Here is a 16,254-nt window from a genome sequence, read left to right as displayed (position 1 = left end):
GGAAACTTCACTTAATAGTATGGGTTCCAGCTCTAACCAGGAAAATATAAGATGTGCTATATCACCGTTGTTTCTTAGAGCTGAATAGTACTCCATGGTATACATATACCACATTTTATTAATCCACTCTTGGATTGATGGGCACTTGGGCTGTTTCCACAGCCTTGCAATTATGAATTGTGCTGCTATAAACATTCGAGTGCAGGTGTCTTTTTTGTAGAGTGTCATTGGATCATTTGGGTAGATGCCCAGCAATGGGATTGCTGGATCAAATGGTAGATCCACTTGTATCGCTTTAAGGTATCTCCATATTGTTTTCCACAGAGGTTGAACTAGTTTGCAGTCCTACCAGCAGTGTAGGAGTGTTCCTCTTTCTCCTCATCCACGCCAGCATTTGTTGTTTGGGGACTTTTTGATAAAGGCCATTCTCACTGGAGTTAAGTGATATCTCATTGTGGTTTTGATTTGCATTTCCCTGATGATTAGAGATGTTGAGCATTTTTTTATATGTTTGTTGGCCATTCTTCTGTCTTTAGAAAAGTTTCTGTTCAAGTCCTTTGCCCTCTTCTTGATAGGGTTGTTTGATTTTTTCCTGCTGATTTTCGTGAGTTCTAAGTATATTCTAGTTATCAGCCCCTTATCAGATGCGTAGGATGCAAAAATTTTCTCCCATTCTGTAGGTTGTCTGTTTACTTTCATGACTGTTTCTTTGGCTGAGACACAATTATTTTTAACTGATGTACCTTATCTCTGTTTCTTCAGCCTGACCAGAGTAGGTTCGACTGATAATTCCACCACAGTAGTTTTACTGCCACTTAACATCATCTGCAAAACAGGGATAAAAATACCTATGTTGAGCAAAGCTCTGGCTCAGGAGATCAGAGTGTGGTCTATGGATCAGCAGATCAGTCTCCCCTGGGAATTTGTTAGAAATGTACATTTTCAGGCCCCCACACCAGACATACTAAATTAGAAATTTCATGGGTGGAGCCAGCAATCTGTGTTTTACTAAGTCCCCCTCGTGATTCTGGTGCCTGAGAAAGTTTGAGAACCACTGACAGAAAGGGTCAAATAGAATGGTTGCGTGTGGGAAACACCTGGTGAATTTAAAACTTTTCACACTTCACCTGCAGAATTCTGATTCAGCATTTCTACAGCACAGCCTCTGAATTTATATTCCCCAAAAGGTCCCTAGGGGATTTGGAGTAAAACCAGGGTGGGAACCACTGAAATGGGGTGCCAAGGGCTGCCACTTCAGTGAGGGATGAGGAATAGACCCGGGCACTACCAGGGACAGGGAGCTGAGTTATGGCTCCTTCCACCTGGCTGGCAAGGGGACTGACTGGACCTCAGCAGTCTCTTTCAGCCCTGCAATTCCAAGGATGCCGGCTCAGGAAGGTTGAACTTAGCCAATCTGGCCAGAGCACGCAACCATGATATTGGTAAATACATGGACTCATCAGCAACAAGTGGAGGAGACTGGAATTTTACTGAATCTAAAAAGCAGCCTTACTGTTCGCCAGAGCCAGACTCAGTAAACCCGACACAGGCTTCTCTTCTGCTGTTGCCAGGTTCTGAGACAGCAGGTCTGCACTCGAGACGCTCGCTCGCAGAGTGCCAGACCACACCTGCTTTGTGCTAGGCTTGTGCTTTGAGGTTTGTCTGGAAAATATTATTTTTAAATTCCCATCATGGTAAGGGATGTTGCCTTCTAAGACGTGCTGTTCACTATGGATTCGAGCCGCAGCCCAGGCGGCCTGCCCGCTGTCTGTCTACAGAGACTTCTCCTCCCTCCTGCCTGGTCTTCGCCCTGGGGGCAGCCGGTCACCTCTCCCCACTCCTTTTCAGGGAGTCGGCTCCCTTGCTGAGTGAACGAGTCCCTGCTGCTGCTAACATGACGACAGACACTTCATTGATCGCTTTGGAAGATAAAAAAATGCCAATTCATTATTTTGAGAAATAATAAATAAAAGGGGGAAAGTTAAGCATTCATCCTTCTTTCCCTATATGAACTGTACCTTAGGCTAATCAAATAGTTGAGGAGGGAAAGTTTGTCTTCATAGAAGCTGATTAATAAAAGAATGATAAAATTAAAATATTGCCATTTTACAAACCCTAATGAATTAATGGATCTAGGAAAGGATCATCAACGGCTGTTAATATCATTAAAAGAGGGTCAAGAAGATAGTAGAATATGTGTCTCCTAATGGAAGTTATGACATCACCTATAAAGTGTTGCACAAAAAGAATTGAACCTGAATCTGAGTGAAGGCTATAGATTAATTAAAATTTACAGGAAATACAGGAGACAGAGGACCATATTAGAACACCACTAGGGGCTACCACAGTCTAGACTGTGGGGAACTTTGTGTGACAAATGACCCAGTTTTTCCAATAAATTGCATGGAAAAAATGAGATAGAGGGAGGGAAACCTGTAGATTAAATGAAACTCAGGAGTCATAATAACCAATCGTAATGTGTGGACCTATTTGACTCCTAATTAACAAAGGTTAATAAAATTACAAGACAAATGGAGGAAGTGTGAATAATGCCTGGATATTTAATAATATTAAGAAAATGTTGATTTGAGGTTGATGATAGTTTTGTGGTTATATCTTTTAAAAGGAGTCTTTCTCCTTCTCCTTAGAGTTACATATTGAAACATTTACAGACAAACGAAGTGACATCTTGGATATATTTCAAAGTAATCATGAGGGATGGGGGATGGGCAGGGATATAGAGAAAACAAGACTGCTCATGAGCTGACAACTGTTGAAGCTGGGTGGCAGGAAACTAGAGGTCCACTCTGCAATTCTCTACAATTGTATATATTTGAAATTTTCCTTCCTAAAAAGTCAAAAATTTTTTCATCGTTTTCATTTCTATTTTGTCATGTTTTATATTGGCCATAATATATTAGTACAGCAACTCATGTTTATTTAAAAATATTTATAAATATAGATTTATCAATTATTACTTGTTCTTCATTACTAGAGATATACAAAAAGTTTAGAGTTTTGCATGTTTTAAACTTGCCCACCCAGCCAGACTGGAAGGTCCATGCAAGCTAGGGTCTTCCTATTGTATTCTCCACAGGGTTAATATCTTGTGTAGCATATACAGTTCTCATTTGAGAACACAGCTTGTTAAAACACCATTCTGGAAGGAAATATTCCTCAACTGGCCTCCATTTGTGGATACTTCAATCCTAACGTCATTGTCAGTTGAGGTTAGACAATCCACATGATCAGTCTTAATACTGGGAAGACTTTAACTTGAAGCTTTATTAAGAGAAGAAAAAAGATTCAGACTAATTAAATCCATGTTATGGAATGGAGAATTTTATAAAGTTTACTATACAATTAATACACAATCCCAAATACTATAGAAGACGGTTGTGTTTTTACTGCCTAGACCTCCTCCACCCCCTTACTGAGGTCATTAAGGGAAGAGGACACCCTCAATAAGGTGCGGTCACAAAACGTCTGTCCAGTTCTCCCTGGTGTTGTCCCATGCTCTTATTGCCCCACGAGCATCTGGTGTGGAAATGGTTGGTGGCTTCCTCCATCTAAGTCCTTCTAATTTTAGAGAGCTCTGCATCTCTCTCATTTCCAGTTGCTCCAGGTTCAGACTTTCCCAGGATCTCCTCAAGTTTCTTTAACTTGCTCTCTGTCTTTTCTTAGTTATATAGAGCTTGAAGGAGCTTCCTCCGATACTTCTCACCCTGGGAGCAGCTTTTCCTTTTGCAGGAGGTGGCATCCTCCTGCTTTGTCTCTAGTCCGACTGCCCATCAGGGCTGAGCAGCAGGACCTGGAGAGCAGGTTTTATCTTCCTTGATTTCTTGTAGGAGAAGCAGGTTGCAGTGGAATGCAACGTGCAGAAGGATTGCCCCTTTGCGTAATCTCCTTGATAACGGTTCAAAATCATTCAGAACGTGGGTCTGTCTGCTTGTGTATTTTCTGGTAGGTTGTACTGTGTCTCGGAAGACTTCTAGGTGGTACTGTGTAGCATTGGTTGATAGAAAAGTATATTCTGTTTACCAAGGCCAAATTTTAAAAGGAAATATTATATTCAGCCACCAGATACTTTTGGATGTGCTCAGATGCAGCAGACTGTGGTGGGGACCTGCCGAAGCTCACAGTGGGGTGGCGAGGTTGCTGGGCGAAGGCCGAGGGCGAGGAGGCGCAGGCTCCAGCGCGGCTTGGTCGGGACTCCTGGCCCGCTTCGGGCTGTCGCCGCCCTGCCCTGCGCGGCACCTGTCTGCTCCAGAGGCTGGCGGCGGGTCTGGCCGGTCCTTGCATGGGGAGGCCCGCAAGGGGAGCGCTGAATTGGGATCAGATTGTCACCAGTAGCTAAAAAGTTGTTTGTGGTAACAGCCGTAATTACAGTCTGTAATTTTTCTGGCCCATCACTTTAAAAGAAAACGTGGAAAAAAGAAAGGAAAACGATTACCATGGGAACCAGAGCACCTCATCCTTGAATACACTAAAAGAGCAGCTTCAGATAAAGGTTCACGTTGTTCCAGTAGTAGACAGAATTTGACATTGTCTTTAAGTTCCAACAAAGACAAAGGATCTCAGTCTTGTAACTATGCTAATGGAGGACTTTTCAGTAAATACCCAGGCTCTGCACAGAGTTTGGCCTCCGTCCAGAGTGTCAATTCTTGTCATAGCTGTGCTTGTGGCAATTCCAATTCCTGGGACAATGCTGATGAAGATGATATTAAACTTGTTAATATTCCTGTGACCACTCCTGAGAACTTGCACTTAATGGCATGGAATCGTTTGAAGAGGCGTCACCTCGATGGGAACAAGCCCTAACCTTTCGCAATAGATAGGCTGAAGACGAAGCCTGCAGTTCCATTAAACTGGGTGCAGGAGATGCCATTGCTGAAGAAAGTGTAGACGATATTAGTAGTTCTGAATTTATTCATAAACTTGAAGCTCTGCTGCAAAGAGCGCATCGTCCCCAAGAGGAGTTGAAGCTGCCCTGGGGCACCTGATCCTCATTCCCTTGCAGACGACATTGATAAAGACACAGACACAGACACTACCACGAGGGAACGGGGATGACTTTGGCCAGCGAGGTACGTTAAGCGTCAGGTCAACGGACCCCTTTGCTCCAGCGGCAGAGCACAGAGAGGCGCGGCGTGCCTGCAGCCTGGAATCTCCTTGTCACTGCCCTGTTTATGAAGGAGCCATGCATTTAGTGGAAGAAGGAAAAATTTACTCAAGAGTACTGAGAACTGAAATGTTGGAGTGCCTAGGAGACAGTGATTTTCTTGCCAAACTTCACTGTATTCGACAGGCTTTTCAGGTAATTCTTTCAGAAACAGCCAACAGGTTATTCCTTGCTGAGAGTGGAAGGAAAATTTTATCAGCTTTAATTGTGAAAGCACAAAAGAATCCAAAGAAGTTTGAAGATGTTTTTGATTAAATGATCTATTTTTAAGAGCAGATTGATCACTGGGATAGTACTGAAATGGAACTTGCTGCTAGAGGGGTGAAAAACCTAAACTTTTATGATGTTGTTCTGGATTTTATATTAATGGATTCCTTTGAAGATTTAGAAAACCCGCTCATATCCATACAGAATGTAGTAAATAATCGCTGGCTAAACTCTTCCTTCAAAGAAATAGCTGTAGCTTCAAGTTGTTGGTCAGTGCTGAAAAAGAAAAGGCAACAGATGAAGATCCCAGATGGATTTTTTGCCCATTTTTATGCCATTTGTGAACACATCAGTCCAGTCCTAGCCTGGGGCTTTCTGGGTCCTAGAAATTCTATGATTTATGTTGCTTCTTTAAGAATCAAGTTCTTTTCATTCTCAAAGACATTTTTGACTTCGAGAAGGTTCGCTATTCAAGTGTAGAGACTTTGGCCGAAAACCTCATGTAGTTCCTCATGCACTGAACTTTTAATGGTCTATCTTGGAGCGGATGCCCTGAGGCATACAAGCAGTTGTATGAGCAGTCATGGTCATGTTATGTCCAGTGGGCTGTTGGAAGCCAAAGTGCAATAAGTATGGAGAAAATCATACAATTTGAGTGTGCTATGAAATATTTTAAGGTAACTATTGATTTTGTATATATTACAAAATCAACAGAATTGGTGGACGTGGACTCAGGGAGGAAAAAAAAATCTAGTAAAAATTAGTGACTGTACTGTACTTATACAGAAGTTAGTCTGTCTTTGAATCGCTGTGTGGTGTATCCAGAGTGGCTTTTCACAATCTTTAGGTAATAATTTAATTCGTGAAATGTTGTGATTTTACAGGAATATTGTTTGAATTGAACCCAGTACTTGGGAATGAATTGATTCGTTGTCTTGAAGCTGTCTGAAATGTTCAATGTCATTCTCAAAAGCCGTTTTTATGCTTTGCACCTTAAAAATACACACTTTAGCCAGGACCTTTAGCCAAGACCTTTGTGGTCCACACACACAAGAATATATTACTGCTAGTGTCAACATATTTAACTTTGCCTAAAAATATATTTTTAATTACAAAGTTATTTACTTGTTTATCAAGTTTAGGCAGTAATGGTGTTTAATATGTACTGCTTACATTATTGCTTGTGCATTTGCTTATGTATTTGAATCAAAGACATTGTAATCACTGAATATTGTTACAAAACATGTAAATGAATTGACATTGAGAAGTTTATAGTTTATAACTTTATATTATAATAACTATAGTTTCCAAAATATATTACTGTTGGTCCTATAAGTTAAAAATATTCAGCAGACTGTGAAATTTTAATTTATAAAAAAATAATAATGATAATGAAAGCCAACATTTATATAGTACTTACTATGTGCCAGGCACTGTTCTAAGCATCTTACATGAATTACCTCATCTAGTTAGTTCTATTATTATCCTCATTTTACAGATGGGGAAACTGAGGACAGAGGAGGTAAGTAACTTCCCCCAGATCACACAGCTAGTAAATGAGGCAAGGCCCTAACCCTGGGCAGTCTGGTCCAGTGTCTGTCCTCCTAGCTCCACTGGTCTGCCTTTCTCATTAAGGGACCAGCTGAGCAAAGGAAAAGAGAAAAGCCTGGAGGAACAGAGAGACAGCACTACCCGAAAGGAAAGGAGAGTAAGAGGCAGTATATGTGGAAAACACGAGGTTTTTGGGGTTCTTAAGGCTGAAGTGTAAAGTGATGCTGTTTTGTGTCGTCACGACAATTTAGTGGGAATTGCTGTAGACAAGAAGTCAGAAAACTTGAGGGCTAACCTGGTTCTTCTGCCCTCTCCATGTGACACAGAAAGGTCACTTCGTCACTCTGACTCTGTTTAATTATCTCAGAAAGACAGAAATTATGCCTATTGTCACCTCTGCATAGGGTAATTGTAAGAATCTATGTAACGTGACTCTGAAGAAAGTGCTAGATGGAAGAAAGTTCCAAGGATTCCCATTTTTAGATGAGCATAGGAGGACTTTGGTTTGGCATCTGAAGGCAATAAGTTCCTACTTTTGTTTTCAGGGCACTGTTTGTATGTGTCTTGTAGAACCCACGCTTGGAAATGCTGACAGCCAACTTCAGCACAGCTGAGCCCCACTAGACACTCAGAAACCCATGTCTCTGGCTGCCTCCTTCAACATGACCAACCCACAGTAAGTGACGTTAGGGTTTTCTCTCTGTATCCAGAACTGTTGCTCTAAATCTCCCATAAGATGAGGATCTTGTAATTTAGGCAACCACTGCATGCATTTTCTTTAGCAGGATACCACAGAAAAATGGGAAAACCTTTCAAAAGTAAGCCTCAAGGTATGATTAGGAAGTGCTTAGGATAAAGTAACAAAATGGGAATTGCAAGGAAATTTAGCAATCATAAGAGAGTTTCTAAAAGCAGGCTCTATGAAACCAGGGGCAGAACTCTTAAGGGAGAATAGCTTTTATAATATTATATTTTATAATAGTTCCCCAAACCTAAGATACCATATGGACCAAGCACTTAATTTTACCAAGCACCTGCAAAGTGGTCACTTATTTTGTGTTTTGCAACTGGTTGGTAAAAGTACTAAGATGACAATAGCACTCCTTCTATTATATTTATAGCACACTGTCCCCGCCTCTTTAGCTATGGGCCTGGCTGCTCTGTCATCTCGAGTGAACCCATTGTCTATTGCCACAGCGATGCTGTGTGACACCCACCTCAGAGCCTCAGCAGAACACAACAACAAGTGTTTGCTGCTCACATGTCTGGCAAGTTGGCTAGATAGCCGGGCTGATCTTGGCTGTGATCATTTTTAGCGTGGGTCTTGGTGGCTGTCCGCTGGTCTAGGTGAGACTGGCCTGCCACGCTGTCCCTCATCCTCCAGTGGCCGGGCCCTCCGAGCCGTGCTGGGGGCGCGGGCGCGGGCGCAGACGCGGAGGCCTTCTCGTGCCTCTGCTGGTGCCGTGTCTGCTGGCTCCCAGTGGCCAGAAGGAGACACGTGACTGAAGGAGGCATCAAGGGTTGGGGAAGTAGGCTCTTCCTTTTGATGGGAGGAGCTGCAAAGTCACCAGGCAAAGGGCGTGGGCTCAAGGAGAGGCGAAGAACGAAGCCATTGACATGCTTTGTCCGCCATGCTGCTCTTCGCATCCAAGACCAGGACGTAGTTTCAACGCAAGGGTCTGGGACCTTCATCCCACCAAAGGCGGCCTGTCTCTGTGCTGAGACGGCCACATGGTGGGAGGTGGTGCTGTGCCACTGTGACCACTGCAGGAGGGACATGGAGGTCAGGAAAATTAGGAAGGGAGAAGTAGCTTGTTCTTTGCTTCTCAGAGCTATTAGTTAGTTTCGGAAACTCACCCTCCATAAACAACGTACTGACCAGAAAGGTCAGTTTGTTCAATTCAGCAATCCATAATTTCCTTCAGTAGTCCAGAAGAAAAGAGAACAAATTCAACCCAGCATCTACTTTTCGGGAAACATCTGGGGAGCTGGGCTTCCCCCCATGAACACCCACACTTGTATATCAGTTGTTGAGAGACACAGAAGCCGTGCATCCTATGACTTGAGTCATTTTGTAAATGTCACCTAATGATGAATACTATTATCTGTGCTTGACAAGTTGCAAAAAACAAAGGTTCAAATAAGGCATACAAAAGAGAATCAGGGCGTTTTATCTGGTGAATTTAGGTAGTCTAGGCAGCCAATCCATGCCATTAAAATAAAAACCTCACTTTCCCCTCACCTATCAGATGACCCAAGCAAAAGCATCCAGCTCTGAACTTCTGGATAACTGCCACTGTGTATTCTCGGCTAGATTTCAATGGCTGTTGGAAAAGTCTAGAATTGAGATCTGGGAGTGAGTCCCACACTCGCACAGGGACTTGTAACCAGGGCTGCTTCGACTTTGCTCCGCGTCTCTCTTAGCCCTCTCAGATGGCACAGTGAGAAAGGATGTCCCTTAGGAAGCCTTATTTCACCTCCTCATGTTCTAACTGGAGAAACCGAGGCCCAGGAGCAGCCCCACAGAAGCTGGCATTCAAGCTGGCACCAGAGCCCAAGAAGAGCTCAGAGCAGGCTGGGTGCCGCCTCAGCACTGAAGCCAGTCCCGCGCGGCCCTGGGCCTGGCGCTCGCCACCCCCTCAAACAATTCATTCTTACTCCTCTCCATTCATACCATGCTCCTTGCTAGCCCTCGCTGATTGGCTAGAGGCAAAGCCCCAGCCCTTCAGATGCTACAGGATAAGATAGGGCCAAGGACGTATTGAAGGGATCAAAGACGGCACCCCAGGAAATTAAAGCAAAACCATCCAGTCCAGCAGCTCCCCACAGGGTTGCTGCTGGCATTTGGGCAGGACAGCTCAGTTCTCAGTTGTTACACATCGCAGGATGTACAGTGTCCCTGCCCATACTTAAATGTCAACAGTGACCTCCTGTGGTCATTGTAGCAACCAAAAATGCCTCCACAAATCGCCAGATGCCCCGTGGAGGGGGTGGGGGTCCTGTGCAGTGCCGAGGTGAGCCTGACAGTGAGTAGGAAGAGACCTGCAACTCCTCAGACTCTCCATCAAGTGAGCCCCATTTCCTACGCCCAACTTTAAAAAGGCAGATATGGGAGGACAAGTTAAAAGAGGAAGGGAGTGACACCCAGGGACAGCTGCGCTCCCACCCATCTTCGCTACCCCCAAGCCCGCCGGGTCCCTGCAGGCCGCTCCACAGTGCTTCCAATTGTGGACAAGACCTCTTTCAAAGCACGTTTACAAAGAAACCCAGAAGACAATTTAAAAGAATGTATTACTCAATATAAAGTTTAGTGACTCAGATCCTAAAAGTCTAAGCCAGGGTTTTGCTGGTTGGCAGAGTTAGTCTTTTCTTCCCCTTAATGAAGGACCCTGCCCTAAAAGCTCGTATTTTTAGACCTGAGCAATTTCCCTTCCCATTCTTCCACTTTTCCCAACCAGTGATGAAGATAGGACTGGTTAGGGCTCAGTCCTGTCTGGGCGGCCGCAGCGAAGAGCAGCAGCGCCTGCAGCAGCACAGCACAGACTCGGCTGCGGAGCCTCTTTTCCTGAGCGGTGGAAGGGTGTGTTTGGTCTCAGGGTGCTTTCCCTGTTGTCCCCTCCAACCCAGGACTGCCATGGGAGGAGGGGCTTCCGAAGTTGAGATCATCTCGCAGCGAGTCGAGGAGGAGACCAAGAGCATTGCTCCCGGGCAGCTGCTGCCCTTTGCCTACCGGGACTTGCCCCTGGCCGCCGCCGACCTCTCCACAGCCGGCTCACAGCTGCTGGTGAACCTGGGCGAAGATGACCAGAGAGAAGGGTAGGTGCTGGGCCCCGAGCGGCGGGGTCTGCAGCGCGGGCAGGCGAGCAGGGACGCTGAGCACGGGAGGCTACGAGCTCACATCGCCTTTCAGACCCTCTTTCTCTCCAGACATGATTGCCTCAGAACGAGGCATTGGGCACAAAAAATACCTGTCACTGCTAAATAACCTCTTATGTGACAGTTGCTGAGCACTCAGGGAATCCTGAAAGTGGCTTTTTAGGACGGAAGTGCTGCTTAGTGGCCCATCCAGCCCCCTCTGTGTGCTTGGGAAACAGGAGAGCCACTGGGATTCAGGACTTGCCCATGGTCACAAAGCCATGAGGGACGCACTGGGACCGCACTTTCCCGTTATGGGCTGACTCCAGGCAGGGAGAGACCGGGAGGGCACGCTCCGCGTGCAGTGACATGCTTAGGGTCCAAGGGGGTGAGCAGGATTCAGCTAGGAGCTTTGCAGACATGAGTGCCCTCCTTTTCCAGTGAGGATATGTGGACTATGTGAGCCCCTAATTCAAAAGAATTATTTCCTTCTATTTAGCTTGTCAATCAGATTGGACACCTTTGTTTCCCAATTCACTTCACCTTAGCCTGGTTGGCTTCTAAACAGACTTTCTCAAGATGAATAGTAGAGTGTTAGAGCTGGGTGGGGCCGGGGGATGGACCAGTTTCATGTCCTGGTTTTATGGCAGGGGCAGCTGTAGGCCAGAGGGGGCAGGAACAGGGTCACATAGCAGGTCAGACTTCAGACTCCCACCAGGGCTTTCCCCAGCCCCACCTTGTGCTCTTAGACACAGAATTATAAACATTGGACAGGACCTTAGGAGCCAGTTCTGGGCTCCAAGTACCTGCAAACATTTTGGAACATGCTGGCTGCTTTGAATATAAAAACGGAGGCCAAGGCGCAGTGTGCCTGTAATCCCAGCACTCTGGGAGGCTGAGGCATGAGGATTGCTGGAGTACAGGAGCTGGAGGCTACAGTGAGCTATGATCACTCCACTGCACTCCAGCCTGGTGACAGAGCAAGACCCCATCTCTAAAAATAAAACAAAATAAAAAATAAAGGGTTGCCAGATATTTAAAACCAAATGAGGAGCCTTAACTAAAGCTAAATTTTCAGAGCTTGGATTCTTTGTGCTTTTTTTTTGGACCGTGAGATACTTGCTTTAGATGTGCTTGCTTCTTGAAGGGATTCCCCAATTCCCAAGATAAATTGCCTAACAAATGTGAAACCAAACACCTTCTCTTGCAGAAACTACACCCCAGTGACTTTCTCTGAAAATGCCATTTTCCAAGTTCTGTGCATAGAGTCAGCAGGACACTGGGGAAAAGGACAGGCGAGCAGGTAAAAGCAAAGGGACCTCTGCCGTGCAGCCCTGTCCTGAGCTCTGTTGAGGCGGAGAAGCTGCTTGAAGGCCAGGCTACATCCTGAGGCCCCGGAGCCACAGCAGCGCCATGCACGTGTGACCTGTGCAGTAGCAGGGCCTGGTGACTAGAAGGGCCCAACGCTTGGTTCGAGGCTCTGCTGTGTCTTGAAGCTCTTAAGACACATTTTCGCTGGGCTCTGTGAACCATGTAGCTAGGGGGTCCTTTTCTGAGCACCCAGCAAGTCACTGTGCCACTGCTCTCTGGTGGTCAAGAGCAGTAGTGCAGCTTCCTAACAGGTCCTGGCTGTTCCCAAGGACTCCTTTCCTGCCTTTTTCAAATTTACAGTCATACAGCATGGAGAAAAGCAGGAAAGCCTCCAGGGATTCTGGTTTGGAGCGCTGTCCACATCTGCGCCTGCGGGTTATGGCACCACGGGTGGAAGATGCTATGCGGCACCCTGCAGGTGCACACACTGCAGGGCACCCCCTCAGGTACCGTGCGGAGAGCGCGCTCCTCTCCCTGCGGGCGCCAGCTGGAGCTCCAGGAGAAAGCTCACTGAGGCCTCGCTCCGTCACTTCATCTTCTGAATCTGGCCTGGCCGGGCTCCTGCGCACGCACATGCGCACACTGGAGTGCCTGCGGGGCGGGGCGGCCCGGTTTGGCGCGAGTCTCCAGGTGTGCCCAGGAGAGCCCGCCTGCTGGGCACACGGGAAGCAGCCGGAGAAGGGATCTGCTTTGCTGCGGAGCCCAGGGCCGGCCCTTGGCAGCCGAGGCTTCCTGGAGGAAGGAGGAGCAGGCGCCCGAGCCAGGGAAAGCGGAGCCGAGCGGAAGGCGGAGGGGAGGGGCCTCTGCACGGGCTCCGGCCGCGCGGGCTGGGCTGCCCCGCCTCCACCTGGCCCTCTCCGAAGCCGTATCCCGCAAGAGAAGGCCTCGCTGCAGTTCTGAGCTTGGTTTAAGCCTTGCCAAAAACACCTCTTCCTACTCAGCGCGGTGTCATCAAGAGATGAATCTTTCCTGTAGGAAAGGAGGAGACCGCAGGGCCAGGCGAGAAAGGGCGCAGCGCCCCCCAGCCCTCCTGAGCTCAGCGGTGGCTCGCTGCTTTCGCGCTCCCAGAATCTGTGGGTGTGGAGCCTGGGAAGGCGTGCGTCCTAAACGTCCTCACAAAACCCCAGGCCCTGACAGTGGGAGGGGCAGGAGCAGAGCTCCCTCTCCTTGCTCTTCTTCCCAGCTCGCGCCACTGGTTTCCCTTCCCCGGTCCCTTTACAATGTCAGGATCGTGACTGTAGATCGCATGCATTGCACACGTGATGCCACTGCTGGCCACCCTGTGAATGCCTTTCACTTCTCCATAGGCTTTTTTAAAAACAGTTTTTAAGTATGCTAATATAGTCGAAATAAACTTTATCATCTTAACCATTTTTAAGTGTGCACATCGGCGGCATGAAGCACAGTCACGTTGTTATGTGACTGTCACTACCATCCATCTCCGGAAATCTTCATCTTGCAAAATAGAAACTTTATAGCAATAACTCCCCATTGCCCCTCCCTCCAGCCTGGTAACTGCCATTCCACTTTGTGTTTTTCTGAATTTGACTACCCTTGGTACCTCATATAAATGAAATCATATAATGTTTGTCCTTTTATGACTGGCTTATTTCATTTGGCAAAATATCCTCAAGGTTCACTCATGTTGTAGCATATGTCAGAATTTCTTTCCTTTTTAAGGCTGAATAACATTCCGTACGGCTATATCACATTTTCCTCATCCATTCGTCTGTCAATGGATACATTTGCTTCCACATTTTAGCTATTGTGACTAATGCTTCTATGAACACAGACGTACAAATACCTCTTCAAGACCCTGCATTCGATGCTTTGGGTATATACCCAGAAGTGGATTTTCTAACCCTGCATTCGATGCTTTGGGTATATACCCAGAAGTGGATTTTCTAGATCATATGGCAATTCTATTTTTATTATAACTTTTTGAGGAGCTGCAATACTGTTTTACATAGAGACCACACCAGTTTGTCTTCCCTCCAACTGTGCATGAGAGTTCTAATTTCTCCACATCTTCACCCACACTTGTTATTTTCCATGTTGTTGGTAGCAGCCAGCCTTACAGGTATGAGGTGGCTTGGTATGCTTTTAAGTCCGGTTCTGTCTCCCCTTTTGTCCACAAAAGCCCCATGAGGGCAGGAAGTGGGAGCAGCACGTCATGCTGCAGGAAGCCTGCAGGTGCAGGTGGAAGAGCCCTGCGCTTGGCCGGTCCCTCCCCTGGCCCAGGAGCCCTTGCCCACCTGACACCCTGCCCACCGAGACCGGCCGCAGTGCTGTCTGCCTCTGTGCTCAGCTGCGGAGGGCTCGGGGAGGAAAGTCAGACACCGCCTCCAACCTCAACTTGAGTTTCAGCTTTTCTGACCGCGTCCTCTGTGGTCCTGGCTAATCCCCAGGTGGCCCGTTTTCCCCAAATCCCTCTTGCCCTCAGCAGATGACATCCTCTCCTCCTTCCCTCAGAAAGTGGGAGCAGTCCTGGCCGCACTGCACTGCGCCCCTCACTCCCAGGGCCCGCCCACCCGAGCTGGCTCCTACCGCCCTCTCAGGACTGCACGGTCACCGCCACCCTCGCCCTGTGTCGCTGGTGCCCGCCGTCTCTCTCCCTTTGACTTTGTGGTCAGACTTCTTTTTTTTTCACTCTCACTCTGTTGCCCGGGCTAGAGTGCCGTGGCGTCAGCCCAGCTCACAGCAACCTCAAACTCCTGGGCTCAAGTGATCCTCCTGCCTCAGCCTCCCGAGTAGCTGGGACTACAGGCATGCGCCACCATGCCCAGCTAATTTTTTGTATATATATTTTTAGTTGGCGAATTAATTTCTTTCTATTGTTAGTAGAGACGGGGTCTTGCTCTTGTTCAGGCTGGGCTCAAACTCCTAACCTCAAACGATCCTCCCACCTCAGCCTCCCAGAGTGCTAGGATCACAGGTGTGAGCCACCGCGCCCGGCCTATAGACAAACTTCTTGAAAGCCTCACCCACACCTGTCGTGTGCCCTCTGCCCCTCCCACTCATTTCCCAGCCCACTGCAGTCTAGCTCCAGCCTCATCCACACCCGGAAACGCCTCTCCTCGAGGGCATCGGTGACTGTCCTGTCGCTCGCTCCCCGCACCGCCCCGCCGGCGCTGGAAACCTGCCTCCTTCTCCAGGCCCCTGTGCCTGCCCTGACACCATGCTCTCCTCTGGCTGTTCCTTCAAGGCCTTGTAAAAGGTGTTGCTCCTCTGCTTGTTCTTCGAGTGTTGGGGTTCTTCATTTTCTTTCTCTCTACTAACACTGCACACTGGGTAGGTTTATCCATTCCCATAACTGAAATTAATGTCCTTCAGCTGGTGACACTCAAAGTCACGTCTCTAGCCCATCTCTCTCTCAAAGTCCCGATTCATATCCAGCTACTTCCTCGACCTCTTCACAGGAATCCCAGACACACTTCAGAATCCTGACGAGTGTCTGGAATTATCTATTCTGCTGCCTCTGAGTTGGCTGCATATTTGAGAGGAGAAATGTTCTTGTCTCCACCCAAGTCACTGCTAAAAATAGCCTTTTCAGTGACAGCACTCAAATCCAGCCTGAGGAACCTGACCTGCCCACCCGACGTCTCAGACCCAGCATGCCCCAAACTGAGCTGTCCTCTCGCAGCACGTGCTTTCTGTGGCCCCAGCCGGTGGCACCAGCCTGGCCTCACCAAACCGTCCTCCCAGTAGGAGCCACATGGGCATGTCAGCTCCTTTGCAGCCACCTAAGGCTTCTTCCTGCCGCAACAGGAGCCACGGGTTTCCGAGACACCCAGAGCTACATGAAGCCTGCGGGTCAGAGCCGCCACTGGGCTCTGTGTTCCTCGTCCCTTGACTGGTTCCCTCTTGTCCACGTCCAGCGCCCATGACCTGCCGCCGCCGGCGGTGCCCGTCATGGAGCAGCTAGCACACGTGCACTCGTGCGCGCCATGGGGGCGAGGGAGAGAAGCCACCCCCTCCTGCCCCCGACTGTGTGCCATCCTTGCGTGTCCTGCTTCTGGCCTCCCACTCTGCCACAGGTCTCCAGTCCCTCCGAGGGCGACACTGGCACGCCGTGACTGCTGTCTTCT

General features: G+C 47.7%; 1 protein-coding gene and 2 pseudogenes across 1 annotated transcript in view; all 3 read left to right on the top strand.

Moving 5' to 3' along the window:
- The first annotated feature begins 331 nt into the window (after positions 1-331).
- Positions 332-6,457, top strand: LOC142871525 (mitoguardin 1 pseudogene; annotated as a pseudogene).
- Positions 1,434-5,003, top strand: LOC142871543 (mitoguardin 1-like; annotated as a pseudogene).
- A 108-nt stretch (positions 6,458-6,565) lies between the features above and the next one.
- The window catches only part of TMEM266 (transmembrane protein 266), a 70,417-nt gene continuing 60,728 nt past the window's right edge, over positions 6,566-16,254 (top strand). Inside the window, exons 1-2 of the mRNA XM_012739374.2 lie at positions 6,566-7,616; positions 10,568-10,756. Coding sequence (XP_012594828.1) covers positions 7,579-7,616; positions 10,568-10,756 — 227 coding nt within the window. The 5' untranslated portion in view covers positions 6,566-7,578. The remainder of the gene's footprint in view (positions 7,617-10,567; positions 10,757-16,254) is intronic.

Source organism: Microcebus murinus, chromosome 6, assembly GCF_040939455.1.
Source record: "Microcebus murinus isolate Inina chromosome 6, M.murinus_Inina_mat1.0, whole genome shotgun sequence".
Lineage (NCBI taxonomy): Eukaryota > Metazoa > Chordata > Mammalia > Primates > Cheirogaleidae > Microcebus > Microcebus murinus.
The sequence above is the reverse complement of the archived record's forward strand: the minus strand, read 5'-3'. Positions and strand labels throughout refer to the sequence as shown.